Source organism: Gasterosteus aculeatus, chromosome 11, assembly GCF_964276395.1.
Source record: "Gasterosteus aculeatus chromosome 11, fGasAcu3.hap1.1, whole genome shotgun sequence".
NCBI lineage: Eukaryota > Metazoa > Chordata > Actinopteri > Perciformes > Gasterosteidae > Gasterosteus > Gasterosteus aculeatus.
The window spans coordinates 4,021,785-4,039,630 of NC_135699.1; the positions used below are offsets into that span (position 1 = coordinate 4,021,785).

Consider the following 17,846-nt stretch of genomic DNA (forward strand, 5'->3'; position numbering starts at 1 on the left):
TTTGAGCTGTTTGTTTGATACCTTCATGACTACAGCATTATAAAACGTATCGCCATGTGTGCGCGTCCCTCTCCTGTCGCTCATATTGCACCATGCTAAACATACATGTCACTTTGCCAATTTCTGGCTCAAAGTTGTTATTTCGTACTAACATATAAAGGGGAACGGTCATTTTCAGTCAACACTGGAAACCTGGGGTTTGTTCCCACAATTAAATACACTTTAATCAGCACCTAAATCGATCACTAGGCAGCGATCCAAAGGTCTGGACCCCGGCTCCTCTTGCAAAGAAGTTCATACAAAACACGCAGAAACCAGCAGAGTAGTCTAAAAATGTTCTACTTTATTCAGTAAGATAAATGTTTTTTGTAAAACATCCAATAAAAAATGATCAATTTATTGCTCATTGTCATCTTTACACTAGGCTTGATCTGATGCATAATTTAGGTTGTTTTCCAAAGCACTGTTACAAGGAATATGTTGCTTGATAAAATCTTATGCTGTCACTATAATAGTAATAACGTACATACGTATGTTTCGGGTTATATCAAAACAAATCAAACAAAGTTGCTAAACAGAAAAACAGAGAAGGGACAGGCGGCCTCAGAAATCCTCTCCCGTTCTTTTGGCGCAGCATTTGTTGCTTTTCCAGCGAGAAAAGACCTGATGATGTCGGCGGAGGGAATAAAGTTAAGCCTAACGCTGGAAAAGCTACAAACCTGAAGCCCCGGACATCCTTATACCACAGAGGCCCCTCCTGCATGCATTACTCAAGGAGTTACACATATCTTAAGTATCACTCTGTCAACTAGTAAATACAAGTTCAAATAAAATGAAACCAAATTGAGAACGCTGCATACCGTACATGCCAGTGAAACATGGAGCCCCAGAAACGGCTCCATCCGGAGTCGTCGTGTTGCATATGTGCTTATTGTTAATTATCGTAATTCTCTGGCGTCTCTTCAGCTACCATCACACAACTTTTACATTTTCCTTTGTTTTGTTCACAAAGAATATTTCTATAAATCTAAAACCTGTCAGTATGATTGGATGGAATCTGTGCTCGTCGGACGTGTACAACATGTAGTAACAACATGTAGTAACAACATGTAGTAACAGCAGGGATGTTGTTTTTTTTTACATATAAACAGCCCCTATGAAGTGCAGGTCTAAGATGGAGGATAGCATGTTTGATAAAAACCCTAAAGAGTTGTAGGGGCGGTTTGCGCGGATTGAATACTTGTTGAATTGGAGGATTTCTTTTTAGAGGGGAAATTAAATAGCTGAAGTTCTGTTAAACGCTGAGTAGCCTGCGGGGAAACGGGTCATCTGGAGGAAAGTGTGTCTCATGAGACTCTCTACAGTAGTGAGATGATGTGAGGCTTCCTGTCCCAAGTCTTCTGCACAATTCCACATCCCTCCCACTCCTCCCTGATACACATTCTCGATAAGCAGTGTGTGTGTGTGTGTGTGTGTGTGTGTGTGAGATGTTGTATCTTCTCTGCCTTCGGCCGGCCTGTGGCAGCAATCCACAAGAACCTAACGTTTAATTTATGCACACAAAACGAAGGAACACACACGAACACAGTTACGGTCACGTGGACGCACACAGAGGCCGATTGTGAGGTCAGTGGTTATCATGCCACGTAATTACATTCTTGTTTTAAGTAAACTGTGCACAAGGCAGTAGTACATGGTGATCGGCAAGGTGTTGTCTTTTTTTATTCTTTTTCTTTCTTGTGGTGTCAAGAGGCCACAAAATCCCAGATGACAAGAAAGGGCTCCTAAATAAATAAACAAATAAATAAAGGTCAATAAGTTAGAGGGGTCAGTCTGTACAGTGGAGAGAGCTGGTGTGTGTGTGTGTGTGTGTGTGCAATTTGTCTTTTTTGTCTTTCCAAAATCGCATCTGCAACGGTGCCTTAATTCGGTAGTTAGATTTGTGGCTAACACACTAACACGGTTGTGCAATTGGTTAATCATTTGTAAATATAACCTTTCCAGGATACGCATCCCCCACCCTGTAGTGTGGAGTGATACTCTAATACTCTACTTAATCTCCTTTACATGTGGGGTCTATCAGACAGATGTCTTTGGGGAAGTAAAACTATTGTCTACCTATACAAGCAAGTAGTTAGTGTATTAGTATACTGTATATTTTATATTAGGAATCATCATAGGTTCTCGTTACATTTGTCAACCACAAACTTGGGAAATCGCTCAACTCTCAAATTACCTCTCAAAGTATCAAAACCTTGTTTTGGTTTGTAAGTGGTATAAATATCTCAAATTCCCCCAGCAGACCTGCAGTGGTGATGATTGGCAGTCAGACGGTGACGCTAAATAACAACATATCAAAAATGGAAGACAAAAATAAATACAAAGCTGCTATGCACACAATGCAGAGTTGTAGAAAGCGTGTTGACTGGCATAAATATCATATATCATACAGAGACATGTAATAAGAGTATTGATCATCATATATCATATGCAGGAATAAACTTGCAGTGGGTGTGAGGCGGGAGTTTTATGTGTGTGTGTGTCTTTGTGCCCTTGCTGGAGTGCGTGTGTTGGGAAATTAGGGAGAGGGAGGGACATCAGCTGTTGTACATTCAAGGTGAGAGCGTAGGAGGCGCTGGCCCACAGGGGGGTCAGGTCCAGGGGGCGGGGGTCATCTGTAGGTGCGTGTTGGTCAGAGTGGTTAAAGGTGAAAGGTCGTGGCGGTGCTGGATGGCTTCTTCTAGAGAAGGATGCACTTTCCTTTCTCCACCCACGGGTTGTTCTTCATGAGCTCCTGGTTCAGGAAGGGATCCTCCGGGACGCCGTCCTCTATCCACTTCACCAAACTTTGTGGAGAGAGAGAGAGAGAGAGAGAGAGAGAGAGAGAGAGAGAGAGCGAGAGAGAGAGAGAGAGAGAGAGAGAGAGAGAGAGAGAGAGAGAGAGATTTTTCAAATTCCAGAATAACTTTGTTACCACAATCCATCTACTTCATCTCTTTTTCCATACAAGGCAAGAAAGGATGAGAGAGACATTTCACTCCATCTATTGGGAATAATATCCCTTCTGTCCAAGTCCTATTGTTATTATTGGTAACTCCAACAAGAACAGCGTAGTCCCTACAACAGGCACAGGTGCTCAAACCACAACAAAAGGGCATCCAGCGCCAAAGTTATTCAGGAAATTAAAAATATGAATTAAAAAATAAATAAATACAAAAACACATTAGTATATATTCCCTGTCCTTCTGCTTATGGAGTCTCTTTTCTTGGCATTATGCTGCAAATTTTGTAAATAAGATCAATGTTGTGCATAATAATCAAGAGTGACTTAATTACCCCCTAAGCAGCATTACACTAATAATATACCACAATATACCTCACCAGACTGTCATGGAGCTCAACTTAAGACCTACCTTTCATTTCAACAATTGATTAAATTAAACTAGTGAACTTGTCTAATTTGTAGAACAGTAAAACTGCCTTTAAATTCTCTGCCTGTATTTCTCTCCCTCTCTCTCTTCATTAAACATCACAAACGTCAGTAAACAGCTGGACAAGGCTCTGAAATGGGGAATCCTGGATTCCGCGAGTTTATTGTTTGTTCGTTTTTTAGGAAACGTCGCACCAGTTGCGGCGTAATGTTTTCAGCGGCGCTAATGGCGTGGTTAATTTATCACCAAACGTCGGGGATTTGCACGAACACCGTCATCAGCCGTTTGGCGCTTAGCGCTGCACGAGTACGAGGAGGAGGAGGGAGGGGCGGGGCTTGTGAGAAATTCTCTCAAGAACTCAAATAAATGCCGGTCAGATATTAAAACACATTTGGGGGGAATTGATGAGAGAGAGTCACTTTTATTATTAAATATTAATGAATGAAGAAAGCAGAAGGGGCATTTTTGTCATCCAGGGCAAAAGGTCAAAAATAATGGAGAGATTTTGGTAAATTTTTTTCGTAAAGTATATGTATTTTTTATTGACTGGATCACTGTCACTGTAGTAAAGGACCAGGGCCAATGGCATGCTGCAAAACTTTTACTACACTACACGCTGTGCGTGCTCTTATTTTGTTTGCGCAATGTTGGAGGAGGGTAATGTTGTTAGGGTAATGTTGTTAGGGTAACGTTGTTAGCGCAACGTCGTTAGGGTAACGTCGTTAGCGTAACGTCATTAGCGCAACGTCGTTAGCGCAACGTCGTTAGCGTAAAGTCGTTAGCGTAACGTCAGTAGCGTAACGTCGTTAGCGTAATGTTGTTAGTGTAATGTTGTTAGCGTAACAGTGTTAGCGTAACAGTGTTAGCGTAACGTTGTTAGCGTAATGTTGTTGGTGTTAATGTCGTTAGGGTAATGTTGTTAGCGTAATGCAGTCAGCGTAATGTTGTTAGTGTAATGTCGTTAGCGTAACGTTGTTAGCGTAATGCAGTCAGCGTAATGTTGTTAGCGTGACGTTGTTAGCGTAATGCTGTTAGCGTAATGTTGTTGGTGTAATGTCGTTAGGGTAATGTTGTTAGCGTAATGCAGTCAGCGTAATGCAGTCAGCGTAATGTGGTCAGCGTAATGTAATATGCGTAATAACTCTAGCGAATTATCTTAGCAGAGGCCTTTTAAATTTAACTTCTGATTTCTAAATAGAAAAATACCTGTAACGGTACTTTCAAAAGAATACATTTTATTCACACTAGTTTCAAAACACAGACCCTGAATACTTCTGTATTCTACATGAAAAACAGCCTCTGAAGTGCTTCTTCTGAGCCCTCTCCATTGGCCCTTAATCAGTTGCTGCTTTGGTGAGAGCATGAGACGAACAAAGAGAGCGCTGAACGGAAGCTAATGATGGCTGCAGCTTCGTTTAATGATTCCACATGTGCCCCCACTGTGACAACAGCCTTTGAGGCAGCATTAGTTACTGAAGCCATATCACTTCTTTATCACTGTTGTGGAATGACTAATGCCGTCACACTCAAAGTCACTGTGTTTATGTAATCATTGTACTTCACATTGAACAACCGCCAATATCTCTTTCAAACTAGCTCGGAAAAAGCTGGTTAAAAAACTCACACAGCCGTCTTTGGCAGATGTGCAGCTCCATCAACCCCCCTGAATGCTACACACTTGCAACAACACATCTCATTTCTGAGCTTTTCATCTAAGTGGTTTTGGGGGCATTGAACTCGGTGCCGGGACTCGGTGCAGAACTATTACGGTCCAAGTACTCACTCAGTCACCGTTTTGGAAGACTTCTCCCGTTTGAAGGCCAGTTGGTACTTGAGGCTGTCCACCTCCTTCTTCATCTGGGGCACGTCCCACTCATCCATGGCTGCGGCTCAATGCGGGTTCTTTACTACCTGTGCACAGCGGACAGGGGCAAGAATTTAACTATGTCAGCAGCCGACATGGCTGGAGTGCTACCACACCAACTGTATAGAAACTCGTTCATTTATTTTATAATGCCACTCTCAGTGAATGCAAGTCAGAGTAGAGTGGTTGATATTTATTTATTCCAACACAAAACTTCACTCCACGAGATGAGTGCCCGATACAGAGAAAATAAACGTGCTTTTAAACACATATATTCAGGACTTCCAATACACATTTTGGTGGATTCACATGAAATGCATTGTTGAAAGCAAAAGACATTATCATATATTAGGTAGTAATGAACAACAGCAAGCAGGAAAGCCAGACATGCCGGTGCTCAACTCTTCTATTTCAATATTGTCTCCATTTTTCACATGCTGCGTCTTTTTCTTTGCCTGTTCCTCCCTCCCTCTCACTCACCACCCACGCTCTACGTCCACTATAACCTCTCAACAATACTCTTTCCCTCTTTCGTGTGCACGCAAGTGTTTGTGTATCCTATGGTGTGTGCGTGTGTGTGAGTCATGTGAGGATTCGGATGAGCCGAGCGCTTGTCTGGTCTGCATTCAGAATCGATCCCACTGCGGTGCTCCAGCACAGAAATTTTATAAGGGACATTGAATAATTCTTGATATCATGCAATTGTTATTATAACATTATAACAGTTTAGTGAGTGAGGGAGCATTGCCAGGAAGGAAATAGATGCTCTGAATTCAACACCTACTTCAAGGCTTGGTCAGGCTGCACCACAATAGAAATTTGTTTTATTTATATTCAAACAGCTCTGAAAATCTGTCTATTTTTAACCCAACTTTTGAAAAATGGGACGGTGAAAATCATCACTAATAGGAGGGACAAGAAAAGGTTGGGGCTCATAAAGGGGAGACGGACATCATGAGTTAGTGTAGTGTGTGTGTGTGTGTGTGTGCAGATGTTTGAGGAAAACACCAGGTGCGTTATTACAAGAAGAAGTGAGTTAGAGTGAAGGAGCGAAGGAGAGATTGCTTCAGCAGCATCCTCCAGAGATGACAGGAGGATTGAATGCTCCGCCTCTCTCTTCCTCTCTGATTGCCCCTCTCCCCTTCCTTCCCCTCCACCCGTCTGCTCCATCCATCTTTTCTCCACCCTATCTCATTGGCCCGTCTCGTTTTCTCACTCGCGAATAACAACTGAAACTTTTTGTTCAACTATGTTTACTTTGTGAGCGCAGGACAATGGGGTTGATTGTGACTGCTCCATGTCCCGTTTCCGACCTTCACTTCACTAAACTGTCTGCCTTGCATTGGATAGGGGACAATGCATTTTGTTGGCGGGGTTGAGTCCAGTAAATTTATGTCTCGTATGCAGAAATTCTTGCCACGGTATTTATATTTCTCACGTACAAAAATAAATCCGAAATACGTCTCCGTTTTCCATCGTACGTTGTTGTACGTCTTAGTCTGTGACTTTGAACACAGCTTTTCTCCTCATCAATCTACCTGTCTTCATCCATTGCATTGTTCTCTTCTCTCTCTCTCTCTCCCTCTCATCCTTGAACTCTTCCACTGTCCCCTCTCGCTCTTCCTCCCAAATTACTCCTCGCGTACTTCCGTCTTCACCTTCTGCATCCTCCTGGCCAATTAAGAGCTGAGCAGAGGTTGACCTTTAGACAGCTGAGGGAATGGGAATGGTGGACCGAGCGTTGGCGTGCGCCGTGAGGTTTGAAGCGGAGACGATCGTCGAGGCAGGTCCCCCCCCCCCCCCCCCCCCCAGCGTTCTCCTGCTCTTCCTTCCAACGTTCTCTGAAATCTGTTTTTCCATCCGTCCCCTGCTGTTCTTCCACAGATGTCTCCACGCTAAGTGCTTCCTGTCCAGTTGCACACATTTCAGTTAGTCCGATGTCCCACACCATATCAATCTCTCTCTCCCTCTGTGGCCAGAAGCTGTCACGGACGTTATCGATACAACGCTAAAAAAATAACACGTTCCATTAGGAACCAGCACTCATTTTTAAAGGTTCAAACTGAACAGAATAAACATGTCGGGGGGCTTTTCTTTTCCTTTTTTCAAGGTTATTCCTTCTTCTGCCATGAGGGAAAAGCATAGCTGTGGACTGCCGTTATGAAGCCTATATTTTGGCGATTCGCCCGTCACATCTTTACTTTTTCCAAGCGGTGGACAGTAACCGTATTTGGACTGCGGAGGAATCACGTAGAGGCAATCACAGTAGCCCCGCCCTAAATCCTGTATCCTCAGAAAGTCCTCTCGGATGCTCATGTGCCATCCACAACATATTTACCTATCCTTTGTCTACGGAGCAGCTATGCACTCTAATGTAATAATGCAATACCTGATGACGTCCCAGATTTGGGCTCCCTAGTTTTGGGATTTGGGGTTAATCAAGTTTAGTATTATTATTACTTTTAGACGTCTCAGACCACCTTAAACAGACTTTTACAGACAAGGATCTCTGGAATTTGATATTTTCTGCGTGTATTCGGTCATCAACCGACGTTTGGACATTGATGGCGACGCGGGCCGAAAACCAACTCAGGACGTCGTCATTAAGAAGAAACCAGTGACGACGTTATCGACGCCCCACCAAGAAGAATATTTAATTGACAAACCGACAAACCGTGCAGGTCCTGCACAGAAGGACCTCTGGTCTGTTTCCACATCATCTCCACTTAATATTATTATTGTTACTAAATGTATGTACTCTTTTAGATCTTCTAATCAAACTTTTTTTGTTTGTATCTCTGGCGTGTTTTCTCAGAGATAATTAAGAACTTACCATTAAGAACTTATGGTTGTCTTTAGAGGGGGAGACGTGTAGGTTACATGATGATTTGGGTCAAAAGCATCCAGAGATTAACCTCTAACCCCCCCAGCTCCCCAACAGATCCTCTAACCCTAACCCTAACCCCTAACCCCTAACCCTAACCCTAACCCTAACCCTAACCTAAACCCAGTCACCCCAGCCTCACAAAGTCATGTCTAAAGTCTAAGCGTGAAAGTGGTACAGACGGGGGGTGAGACAGAGCGGGAGGGGCAAGGCAGGGAGACAGAAGAAGAAGGAAACAGTGAGACAGTGCCACTATGGCTACCGCATGGTAAATAGAGACTAAAAATAGAAAGGAACAGGCAGAGCTCCCCTGACCAGCTGAGAGAGAAGGAAGCGGCTCCTTGCTGAGATGATGCTTAGGGAAATAAATGGCAGATGCTGACAGACAGGATTTGAGCTTTTCTTCTTCTCTTTTTTAACAACCAGCCGGTCTATTGGGCCTGCAATGAGCCCGGAGGCATCTGGCTGCTATCACACCAGCCGGGCCCCGCCAACGCGGGGACACGTCCAGTCGATAGGATCAATAAAAACCTCAAATGAAACCCTGTCACTCTGAAATATATAATTGGAGTGGTTGCACAACACAACATAACCGCTGTAATGTGCAGCCGGCTTAGCTAGTCGGACTGCTGGGTGGAAACGGGACATTTTTTGTCAGTGTGTGGCCCCACACAGGGTTAAAAAGAGACGAGGACTCAGGGGGCGGGGCAAGATGGGTGGTACGCGCCCTGCCTGGTATCTGTTTGTTCCCCCCCAGGTGTCCACGCCATCAGTCAATCACGGATGGATTAACGTAACACAGGCACAAGGCCCCCTGGGTTGAGCCTGTGTGTGCAGTGATGCTAACGGGGCGCGTGGGGAGTCATTCAAAGGACCAAGACACACAAACAGACAGAAAACAACTACAATGAGATGCACAAGACTACAAATAGTCAGTAAATGACAACAAGGACATGCCAAACAACAACAGAGGAACTCAAAGGGAAACTGAATGGAGTCAAATAACAACTACGAAGACACGCAAAACCACTACCAGTCATAAAACCACACAGACTTACGAACCTCAATAAAAAGACACAGAAAAATGCGAAACCGCCACAGAAAACAACTGAAACAACTGAAGGGTGTCCTACTGCGATGAGGGAGAGCTTGTGGGCAGGGGGGCCTTTTACAAGCTTTATCCAGGAGCAGTTGTCTCACAATCTGCCTGAGCTATTTGGGGTTACACATAGCCGTGATTTCCTTATCTTTCCATATCAGCATGTGAAGAACGTCACACTTAGGTGTGAAAGAGCGGGTGGGGAGGGGTGGTGGTGTAACTTTTATGTAATATTCCTGGGTTCTTTAGGGCCCTGTATTGAGGTGTGTGTGTGTGTGTGTGTGTGTGTTTGCGCGTGTGTCGGGAGGCTGCAGGACAAAGTGCACTTAAAATAAAGATGAAGGTACCTTGTGAACTCCTAAGTGACTCCTTTTCTGTTGTTCCCATGAATAACACTCATCACAAGTTCCGCAGTGTTCTGCTGCAGAAGCGCCTCTGATGACGAGCACCTGACAGGAGAGCATCTCCACCTCTCTTACCTCACTGATGGAGTCCGGCCGGCGCGGTTCAGCCGGAGGAGTGCGTGGTGGGGCACAGACGATCTTCACTCCCCCGTTGTAGGAAGAGCCCAAAGAACCGCAGACTTAACGCCCGCACACAAAGAGAGACCGGGTGGTGGAGGGGGGGGGGGGATAAAATCCGCAGTCTGGCGATGACGACCAGTCTGGAGATCCGGAGGAGTCGCTCTGTTAACGGGGAGTCGGTCCGCCTGTCAGCCCGCTGCTCCGGTAGTCCGATCCGCGCTGCTGCCGGAGCCGCTTAAGACCTGCGTGTGGGTGTAGGGGGGGGGAGGCGGGGGGGGAGGGGGGGAGGCGGACAAGTTAACGAGCCGGTCCGTTGCGTGCGCGCTCCTCCGTTAGAGAGAGAGAGAGAGAGAGGGGGGGAGAGAGAGAGAGAGAGAGGGGGGGGGGGGAGAGGGGGGGGGAGAGAGAGAGAGGGGGGGGGGGGAGAGAGAGAGAGAGGGGGGGAGAGAGAGAGAGAGAGAGAGGGGGGGGGGGAGAGAGAGAGAGAGAGTTCCCCGAGGATACGTTTAGAGAGTTGACGAGGTGGAGGAGGAGGAGAGGAGGGGGAGGAGGAGGAGAGGAGGGGGAGGAGGAGGAGAGGAGGGGGAGGAGTTTAAGCAGCCAGGTACACAGTCATGGGAGGAAGGCTTTACACTCCTGTGCGTGTGCATGTGCGTGTGGCCCCTAGTTGCCCCCCTCCGTTGCCAGACTGGATTTTTGCCCTAATATGGCCACTCATAGCTCCATCTGCAAAAGACAGATTTAGGTTCTGGCTGCATGGGGGGTGGGGGTGGTGGAGTTGAAGGGGGGGGCTGATTTGGGCTGTGAGACATACTGCATTTGAGTCCACAGAAGAAGGGCTTTGTTGGGCTTCATGTTCAGAACACATTCTCAGCCACCAGTGCTTAACACGTGTGAATCATCTCCATCACTCATTTCAGGACCACCCCCCCCCCCCAAAAAAAAAATACCCAGGGTGCACTGCAGTTTTCAGTATGAAAACAGGTGGCTTCCTTATAGGAAGTCAGGAGCAGGAAAACTGCCACCACCGCGACTTAATACTGCCATGGTGGACACTAAATATGTTGTTACAGATGTTTGCAGTGAAAACACCACGACGAGGAGGCTGATGGTGGATTCTTCCTGATCCCTGAGCTCTGTGGATCCACACAATGGTCCCTAAACGCTGCAGCAGCATTCAGAAGTACTGCAAAGATGTTATTGGCTCCAGAAGAACAAGGGGAGGTTTTTGTACATTTAATATATTCATCCTGTCAATTGAGACCGATGTACAACAACGTGGTCTATTGAACATCGAACATGTTGCTTTTAATGAAGAAACGGATGCACATTGTTGAACATGTACTTTTACTGTAAATTGGACCAGTACTCAGTCAACGAAGGGGTTAACAGAATTTTTTTTTTTTACTCCCCCGGCCTGCGTACTGATTTACATTTTCAATGGACATCTCAATACAAACACATACACGTGCACAATTCATCAGCCGGGCAGCACACGGTTCATTAATTGTCATGTGCTCAGGTGTCCCATTCAGAGGGAAGCGGCCGGCCTCAGCGACAGCACACACACAGGGAAGAATGGTCGCTAGGTGTGGTTTGTTGGACTTTACATATCAATAGAGAACTCAAAGCAAAGGCAAATTTAACCTCAAACTTGCAGGCAACCTTTTGTAAAATGATTGCGCCTGCAGCTTAAAATCCACGTTTGAACCGTTGGATTGATACATGAACATTTTAAATCTTAGTAAAAGGTGGTTGACGGAAGACAAAACAGTAACTGAATTTGCAGGTGTGTTTATCAGTTGAAGCGAAATGTGCTGGAAAGAGCTGGAGCTTCCACGGTGTTGACATGCCAGTCAAAGCGTGGGCAATGGGAATTGAGCTGGAAGCGTGTGTTGAATGTGGAAGTGCTGAAAAATGTCCAGTTGGACGACCATAAAGTCCTTTCAAGTGCACAACCGCAGAGAAGCGTCTGTCAAAGCGTCGGCTGGAGTGTGACCACCGAGCGCGCGTTTCCAGGGCCGGCCGCTTGTACCCAACAGAAGAAAGCTGCTGGACAGCCGCCACGGTTAAACAAAGATAAAGGTGCACTTACAGAAACTCAAACATGAGGGGGGGGGGGGGGGGTACCTTTTAAATAAAGAATGGAAAAGGAACAGTTTGAATTCAACGGACAAATTGTCTTCTACTGGCAAACAGTGAGCAGGGGAGCAGGCGTCCCTTTTCTTTCAGCGGTCCGTCCTGGTCTGCCGTCCCGTTGTCCTCCCGGCGATCACAACAGCGCTCCCCAGATAGCAGCGCTTCACTCCTGCTGTGATAACATCACACTTTCAGGCCGCCGTCGCACTAATTGGCACTGTGCGGAATCAGCACAAACTCGGCAAATGGAGGACCTCTTTTTGCGACCTTTTGCGAGTCACATTCACACCCAGTCGTCCCAAAATAATGATCTGGTTTGAACCCAGCTGTCTTTTACCCCAGTAATGATTCCAGGATTCCCTCACACGCTTCCCGTTGTCTATTGTCTCAAAGCTGACCTTGACTTTTAACACAGTAAAACAGGACAGAGAGTTAAAGAGGAAGAAATGTAGGTGGATTCTTTTGAAAGAGATGGAAGACTTCACAGGCCCCATTAAGAGCCGTGGCCGTCTCAGGGAGTAAAGATACCGGGATGCTGCGAGATCAAATTAGTACCCTTCACCTCTTCAAAGTCGCCCAGTTAAAAACAAAAAAAGAAACTCATTTCCATTGGACGGCGGATGATTTCCTGTCTGTGTGCTGCAGGAGTCAAAAGGTGCACCGTGTGTGAAATGATTGGGAAATTGGCTTTTGTCCTAGTGAACAATCTTTTCTTTTTTTTTCTTCCTTGACACTATAGATTCCCATGGGCGGGAGGAAGAGCGCTGCGCTGCTCCGCTTCAGAGGTACTCACACTGCGCTCATGCCATGTCAGCAGAAAGCCGAGAGGAGGAAGATGTACTTTTGTTTCGGCTTGAGAGAATCAAGGTTTAGGTTTCATTTGCAGAGTCTGTCCTGTCTGGTACAGCACGGCAGATGCTATTTCAACACGCATGTTGCTACTTTGGACCTTACCTATGGGATGTCAGGTAAATGTCAGTTTTAAGGCACTGTGAATAAAAAGCAAAAGGGAAGTCAGAAGAAAAATGAACGTATAGAACTAGTTTAGATATACTGACCAACCTGGATGGGTCAAAGCAATACAGACGAGCCTTTTGTTGGCTGCTAAAAGGAGACGGTGATGAAACGACGGTTTGGGCGTTTAACGAGGTTACCCAGCTAGCTGGCAAGCGCAGGCTGGGTTGGTGATGGACATTTTGCAAGACAAGAATCGCAGAACAAAGCTAAACGGTGCTACGACCAATCCATGAAAACCACAGCTTGACTTGAAAAAACAATCTTTAATATCTGATAGCGGAACGCCTGAACAGCGATATAAATACGTCATTTTGGGAGTCAACATTTTCCATCGTTTAGGTACGAGAACACGTTGCATATACAAAGTGTCCCGATGACTCCACTCAATGCGGCATGTGAAACACCCCCGGACCCCCTGCGGTTTACGCAGAGAAGCCTCTGGAAACCCCCCCTCTGGCTTCAGAAGAGCTGTTTCTAATCCAAGCAAGTGTTTTACGCTTTCAGCCATTAATCCGACGCGATATCTGTGACACATGTGATGAGCGGTCAGAGCCACTGGAGAGGGTGTGGATCAGATTAGATCACGGCTTTTAGTGTGAATGTGCACACAGCTGTGAGGTCGCATACCATGTGCCTGTATGTTTGTGTGCGTGTGTTGGGATTACGAGTCCTTCGACAGATTACCGCTGCTCCATTAGAGACAGTAAGACCAGTTGGTCAACGCACTGGTCGGGACGTTGACACAATTAGCAATATTTTCCCAGCTGTCACTGACATTTAGGTTATTTTATATTGTATTGTTTTGTGTAATATAGGTTGATCTGAGAGAAATACTAGTAAGCGGGCGACGTGGCACAGGGGTAGAGAGGGTGCGTTAGGAACCGCGAGGTTGGTGGTTCGAGCCCCGGCTGCCCCATGTCGAAGTGTCCCTGAGCAAGACACCTAACCCCTAATTGCTCCCCAGGCAAAAATATAAAAAGCCGCTTTGTCAGCTAAATTACCTGTAATGTAAAATACTGTGAATCTGTTGGAGCTGCTGTTTAATGGAATAATGGAATAAATTCTATTTCAGCATGTATAACATTTAGTCGGGACTGTGCTTAATGTTTAACTACCAGCCTGGTTCTGTACAAAATGTGACAAAAACACTTGATAAATTAACAATGACCTAGGGAGGCTTAATGTTTCCAGTCTTTGTGCTAAGCTAAGCTAAAGCGATTCATTTCTCTTCAAATGAAAAACTACTTGTTTTAATTAAAGATCAAATCTTTATCTTTGTTCACAGAATATTCACAATAAATATGCACCTTTAATCATCTTGAATCATACACAGGGAATGTTTTCTATTTGTTTAGCATCACAGCTTCACCAAGTTGTGTGTGAAGGGTTAACCACCTCAGTGCAGAGAGGGATGGAGCACTAAAACTGGCACACACACACACACACACACACGCACACACAGATGGGGCAGCAGTGGTGATGTGAGCACCGGCAGTACTTAGGGACAGGGTCTATCTCAGCTGATCATTAATTCATGATGTTCATCTCGGATGGAACAGATCAGAGAGGATATTCAGCGTGGATACATGTTGAGAAAGGTCATGTGACCTTAAAGCAATGCAGAGGGAGTCCGTGTTTGTGGGAATGGACTTGAAACAGAGACAGATAGAAATTAAGAAACGGAGAAGGTACGTATCAGGGTTGGAAAATCAAGACCCGTTCTAAAAGAGCAGCGCCTGCGTGTTTCCTCTGTTTCTAAAAACATCCACTCTTCCACATCACATCCCGTAAAAGGGTCCGTTCCATTCCAGCTGTAAGCCTTTCCTCACCTTCCCCTCTCTGCACTAAAAACATTATTGAGCTCCCCTGACCTTGTGTTGGCCCGAAAAATCTCATCAAATCCACAAAAAAAGTGCCCTACTTTGAAGAGCGGGAGGGAGGTTGTGTGTTTTTGCACCATTTGTTTGCTGCTCTTTGTCAGATTTCTATGAATAGCTTGTGAAAAGACAATCGGTCGACTTGGCAGTTTCACAGATCAGCCAGCTGTTGATATGTTGACAATGGAAACCTTTATAGAAATAGACTAAATCCTACTCTGTCCTTCTCCCACATCTCATCCTCCCTCCTGCTGCTCCCATCATCCGCCCCCCCACCTCCCTCCTCTTTTGTGTGCCCGGCTGCCTCCCTTGTAATCCCGTGTCTCTCTTTGTGGCAGTACAGCTTGTGGCTCAGCTGCACTTTGGGCCCTAATGGAGCCCGTCAATGGGGAGGATGCCACCCTGTTGTCTCTATCAAGGTCAAGTGTGTGCATGAAAGCGTGTGTGTGTCTGTGCGTTTGGCGGCCTTGTAGATTTGGTGTATTCTTTGTTTGTGGGCTTGTTGGCAGTGTCCTCATGTCTTCTGCACGTATTTTTTATATATTGGAGTCTCTGTTATTTAAAAGAAACTAAACTCCACCGTAGGCTGGTGGACTACTCAACGTGACGTCACCCAGTGGTTTAGAGCTCGAGTTTGAGGTTTTTAAGCCTGGCCGTCACCCTCTTGGAATACGCCGTTGCCGTGGCGATTTCTTCACAACTAATAAACAGAATATTTACAATGCGGAGAAGTGACGTTGAGACGCCATAAAACGCTGTGAGCAGCAGCAACCTGTCAATCAGAGTAAGCCCGCCCTAAAGCATACCCTGCTTTAGGGTTTTATTTAACTTTGAATGCATCATCATTTAATAAATGAACATCATGTTGTTATGAAGAAACTTGAAACTAGAGATTAAGACCGTAAACCCATGTTTACGGTGTTTACTGAGGGAATAAATCTGGTGAGAAGTAGATTCCTTTTCTCATTAATTTCTATACAATCAGGCTTCCTTTGGCTGCGCGTCGGGTCTAACAACACTTTCACATTGTTGGACGATAAAGTACAGCCTCTCGTACCTTATTGCTTTAATATACAACAAGGCTGAAACAAAGCAGCAATCCTTTTAAAATATGCTCCTGCTCCTTTTTCAGGATGAAAATGTGCACAGTAGGAAAGAATGTGAATAACATGGGCTCATAATGGTCACCTGGTTCTTTATTATTATAACATTTTATCAACGAGTCCCAAACTTGCCACTTGTATAACTAAATCATTACATTACATTACAGGTCATTTAGCTGACGCTTTTATCCAAAGCGACTTACATTACATTTACGACCCATGGCTTTTTACATTTCTGCCCACGGAGCAATTAGGGGTTAGTTGTCTTGCTCAGGGACACTTCGTCATGAGACACGGAGCAGCCGGGGGTCGAACCGCCAACCTTGTGGTTCCATAATCATAACGTATCTGTTGGGGTTTGTTTTTCTACAGTAGTTCATGTTACAGTTGAATATGTTGCATTACATCCGGATAGTTGTTAGGCACCAACCACCAAGTCAAACCTCCTGTATGCGCACGTATACGTCTGAGCGGTTCTGATTCTGATGTGCATGTCACATGCGAATAAAGGCGGGAGGACGGGAGGACGGGAGAGCTTTATGCTCGCCGTGTCAGCCGCACAGAAGGAGACGAGTGTTTCGTGAATGGCGAGGAGCCGATGTGAGACATTTTGCATGTGCACACCGGGGGGAGGGGGGGTGACTGCTGGTGAAGTGCATTTCGTACGCACTGTCAGCTGTTGGAGGCATCTTATCAGCATGAAAGGAGAGATCCAAAAGCGGAGCCGAATCGGTCCCCTGCATAAAGGCTTATGACCACCATTAAAACTGAGAGCAGGAACCCATCCCAAACATCTGCATCACAGAGGGGGGGCTGCGTGCTCCGGGCGGGTGAGGGACAGGAGGCCTTAGGGGGTAGAGAGCCGAGGCTAGTCAGCGGTGTCCCAAATAAAGGAGATAAAACCATTAATGGCCCGGGTTTCCCTCTAAATGCAACGCTGAGCCGTGCGCCCACAAAGCTGCATTTAGAGCATCTCTTATTCATGGCTGCATTACGGCATCCAGGCCTTTCTTCTCTCGCTTTCTATTTACGGCTCCCCTCCCTCTCTCTCCCTCCCTCTCTCTTCTCAGGCCCCTGCTGTGGTTCCCAGGCCCATCGGTGCTCCAGCATCTTCTCCAGCATCTTCTCCTTCCCACACGCATCGCATCGTAACACACTGCGGCGGAAGTGATCAGAGGTTCTGCTGGTTTTTATCGGTGTTTTTCCGAGAGCAGAAATGTTGGAATGTTGCCGAGGTGGTGAAACCTGCGTCCACGATAGTGGACTGTTTGACACACAGTCGATATCTTTACACAAGTTCTACAGGAACCATTCTGACGTGCGCAGCTCTTGAGTATACTGTATATTTTAATGTAGTATTTATTTTATATATATAAATATATAATCCGATTTACTAGCATGCTAGGTAACTAATATATAAGACTAACAAGAGCCATTTTTCCTGCATTAATTAAATTTGCTGATAATAATTGTTACTTAAATGAAAAAATACTGGACCTTTTCTTGTACTTGAAGGTCTTCATATATTATATTTACACATATTCACACCCACACAGGGTTTTTTTAGCGTTGCGGCCCGGATGAGGGTGGGCGGCGCTGTGCAGGTTGTTCTCCATGTTTCATGTGCAGGGCCCAAAGAAGTGCAATGTGAGCGGAGAGGACCTTCCCGGTCAGGGAGATGTTGAACTCGCTTTTAGTTTTCAGAGTGGAGAGGCGCAGTAGCTCTGCAGCGATGGTATGACCCAGGGCATGATGGGAAACATCTCACTGCCACAAGATGAGAGAGCCGATTGTGGAAAATACTGATTCCTGTGTATTTGTAAAGGTAATGCTAGATAGTCTCAATTTGTGCAACGAAGGTTACATCTAAAAACGTGTGTGATTGATGATAATAATAACAATGATTTG

The 17,846-nt window shown here is 45.5% G+C and overlaps 1 protein-coding gene across 1 annotated transcript; it reads right to left on the reverse strand.

The window, feature by feature from the left end:
• Positions 1 to 323: 323 nt before the first annotated feature.
• Positions 324 to 10,154, reverse strand: gng13b (guanine nucleotide binding protein (G protein), gamma 13b). Its single transcript, XM_040191316.2, has 3 exons — positions 9,758 to 10,154; positions 5,215 to 5,342; positions 324 to 2,846 (listed from the first exon to the last, which is right to left on the reverse strand). Exons 2-3 carry the CDS (start codon positions 5,310 to 5,312, stop codon positions 2,741 to 2,743), a joined length of 204 nt encoding a protein of 67 aa, XP_040047250.1. The 5' UTR covers positions 5,313 to 5,342; positions 9,758 to 10,154; the 3' UTR covers positions 324 to 2,740.
• Between the last annotated feature and the right edge of the window lie 7,692 nt (positions 10,155 to 17,846).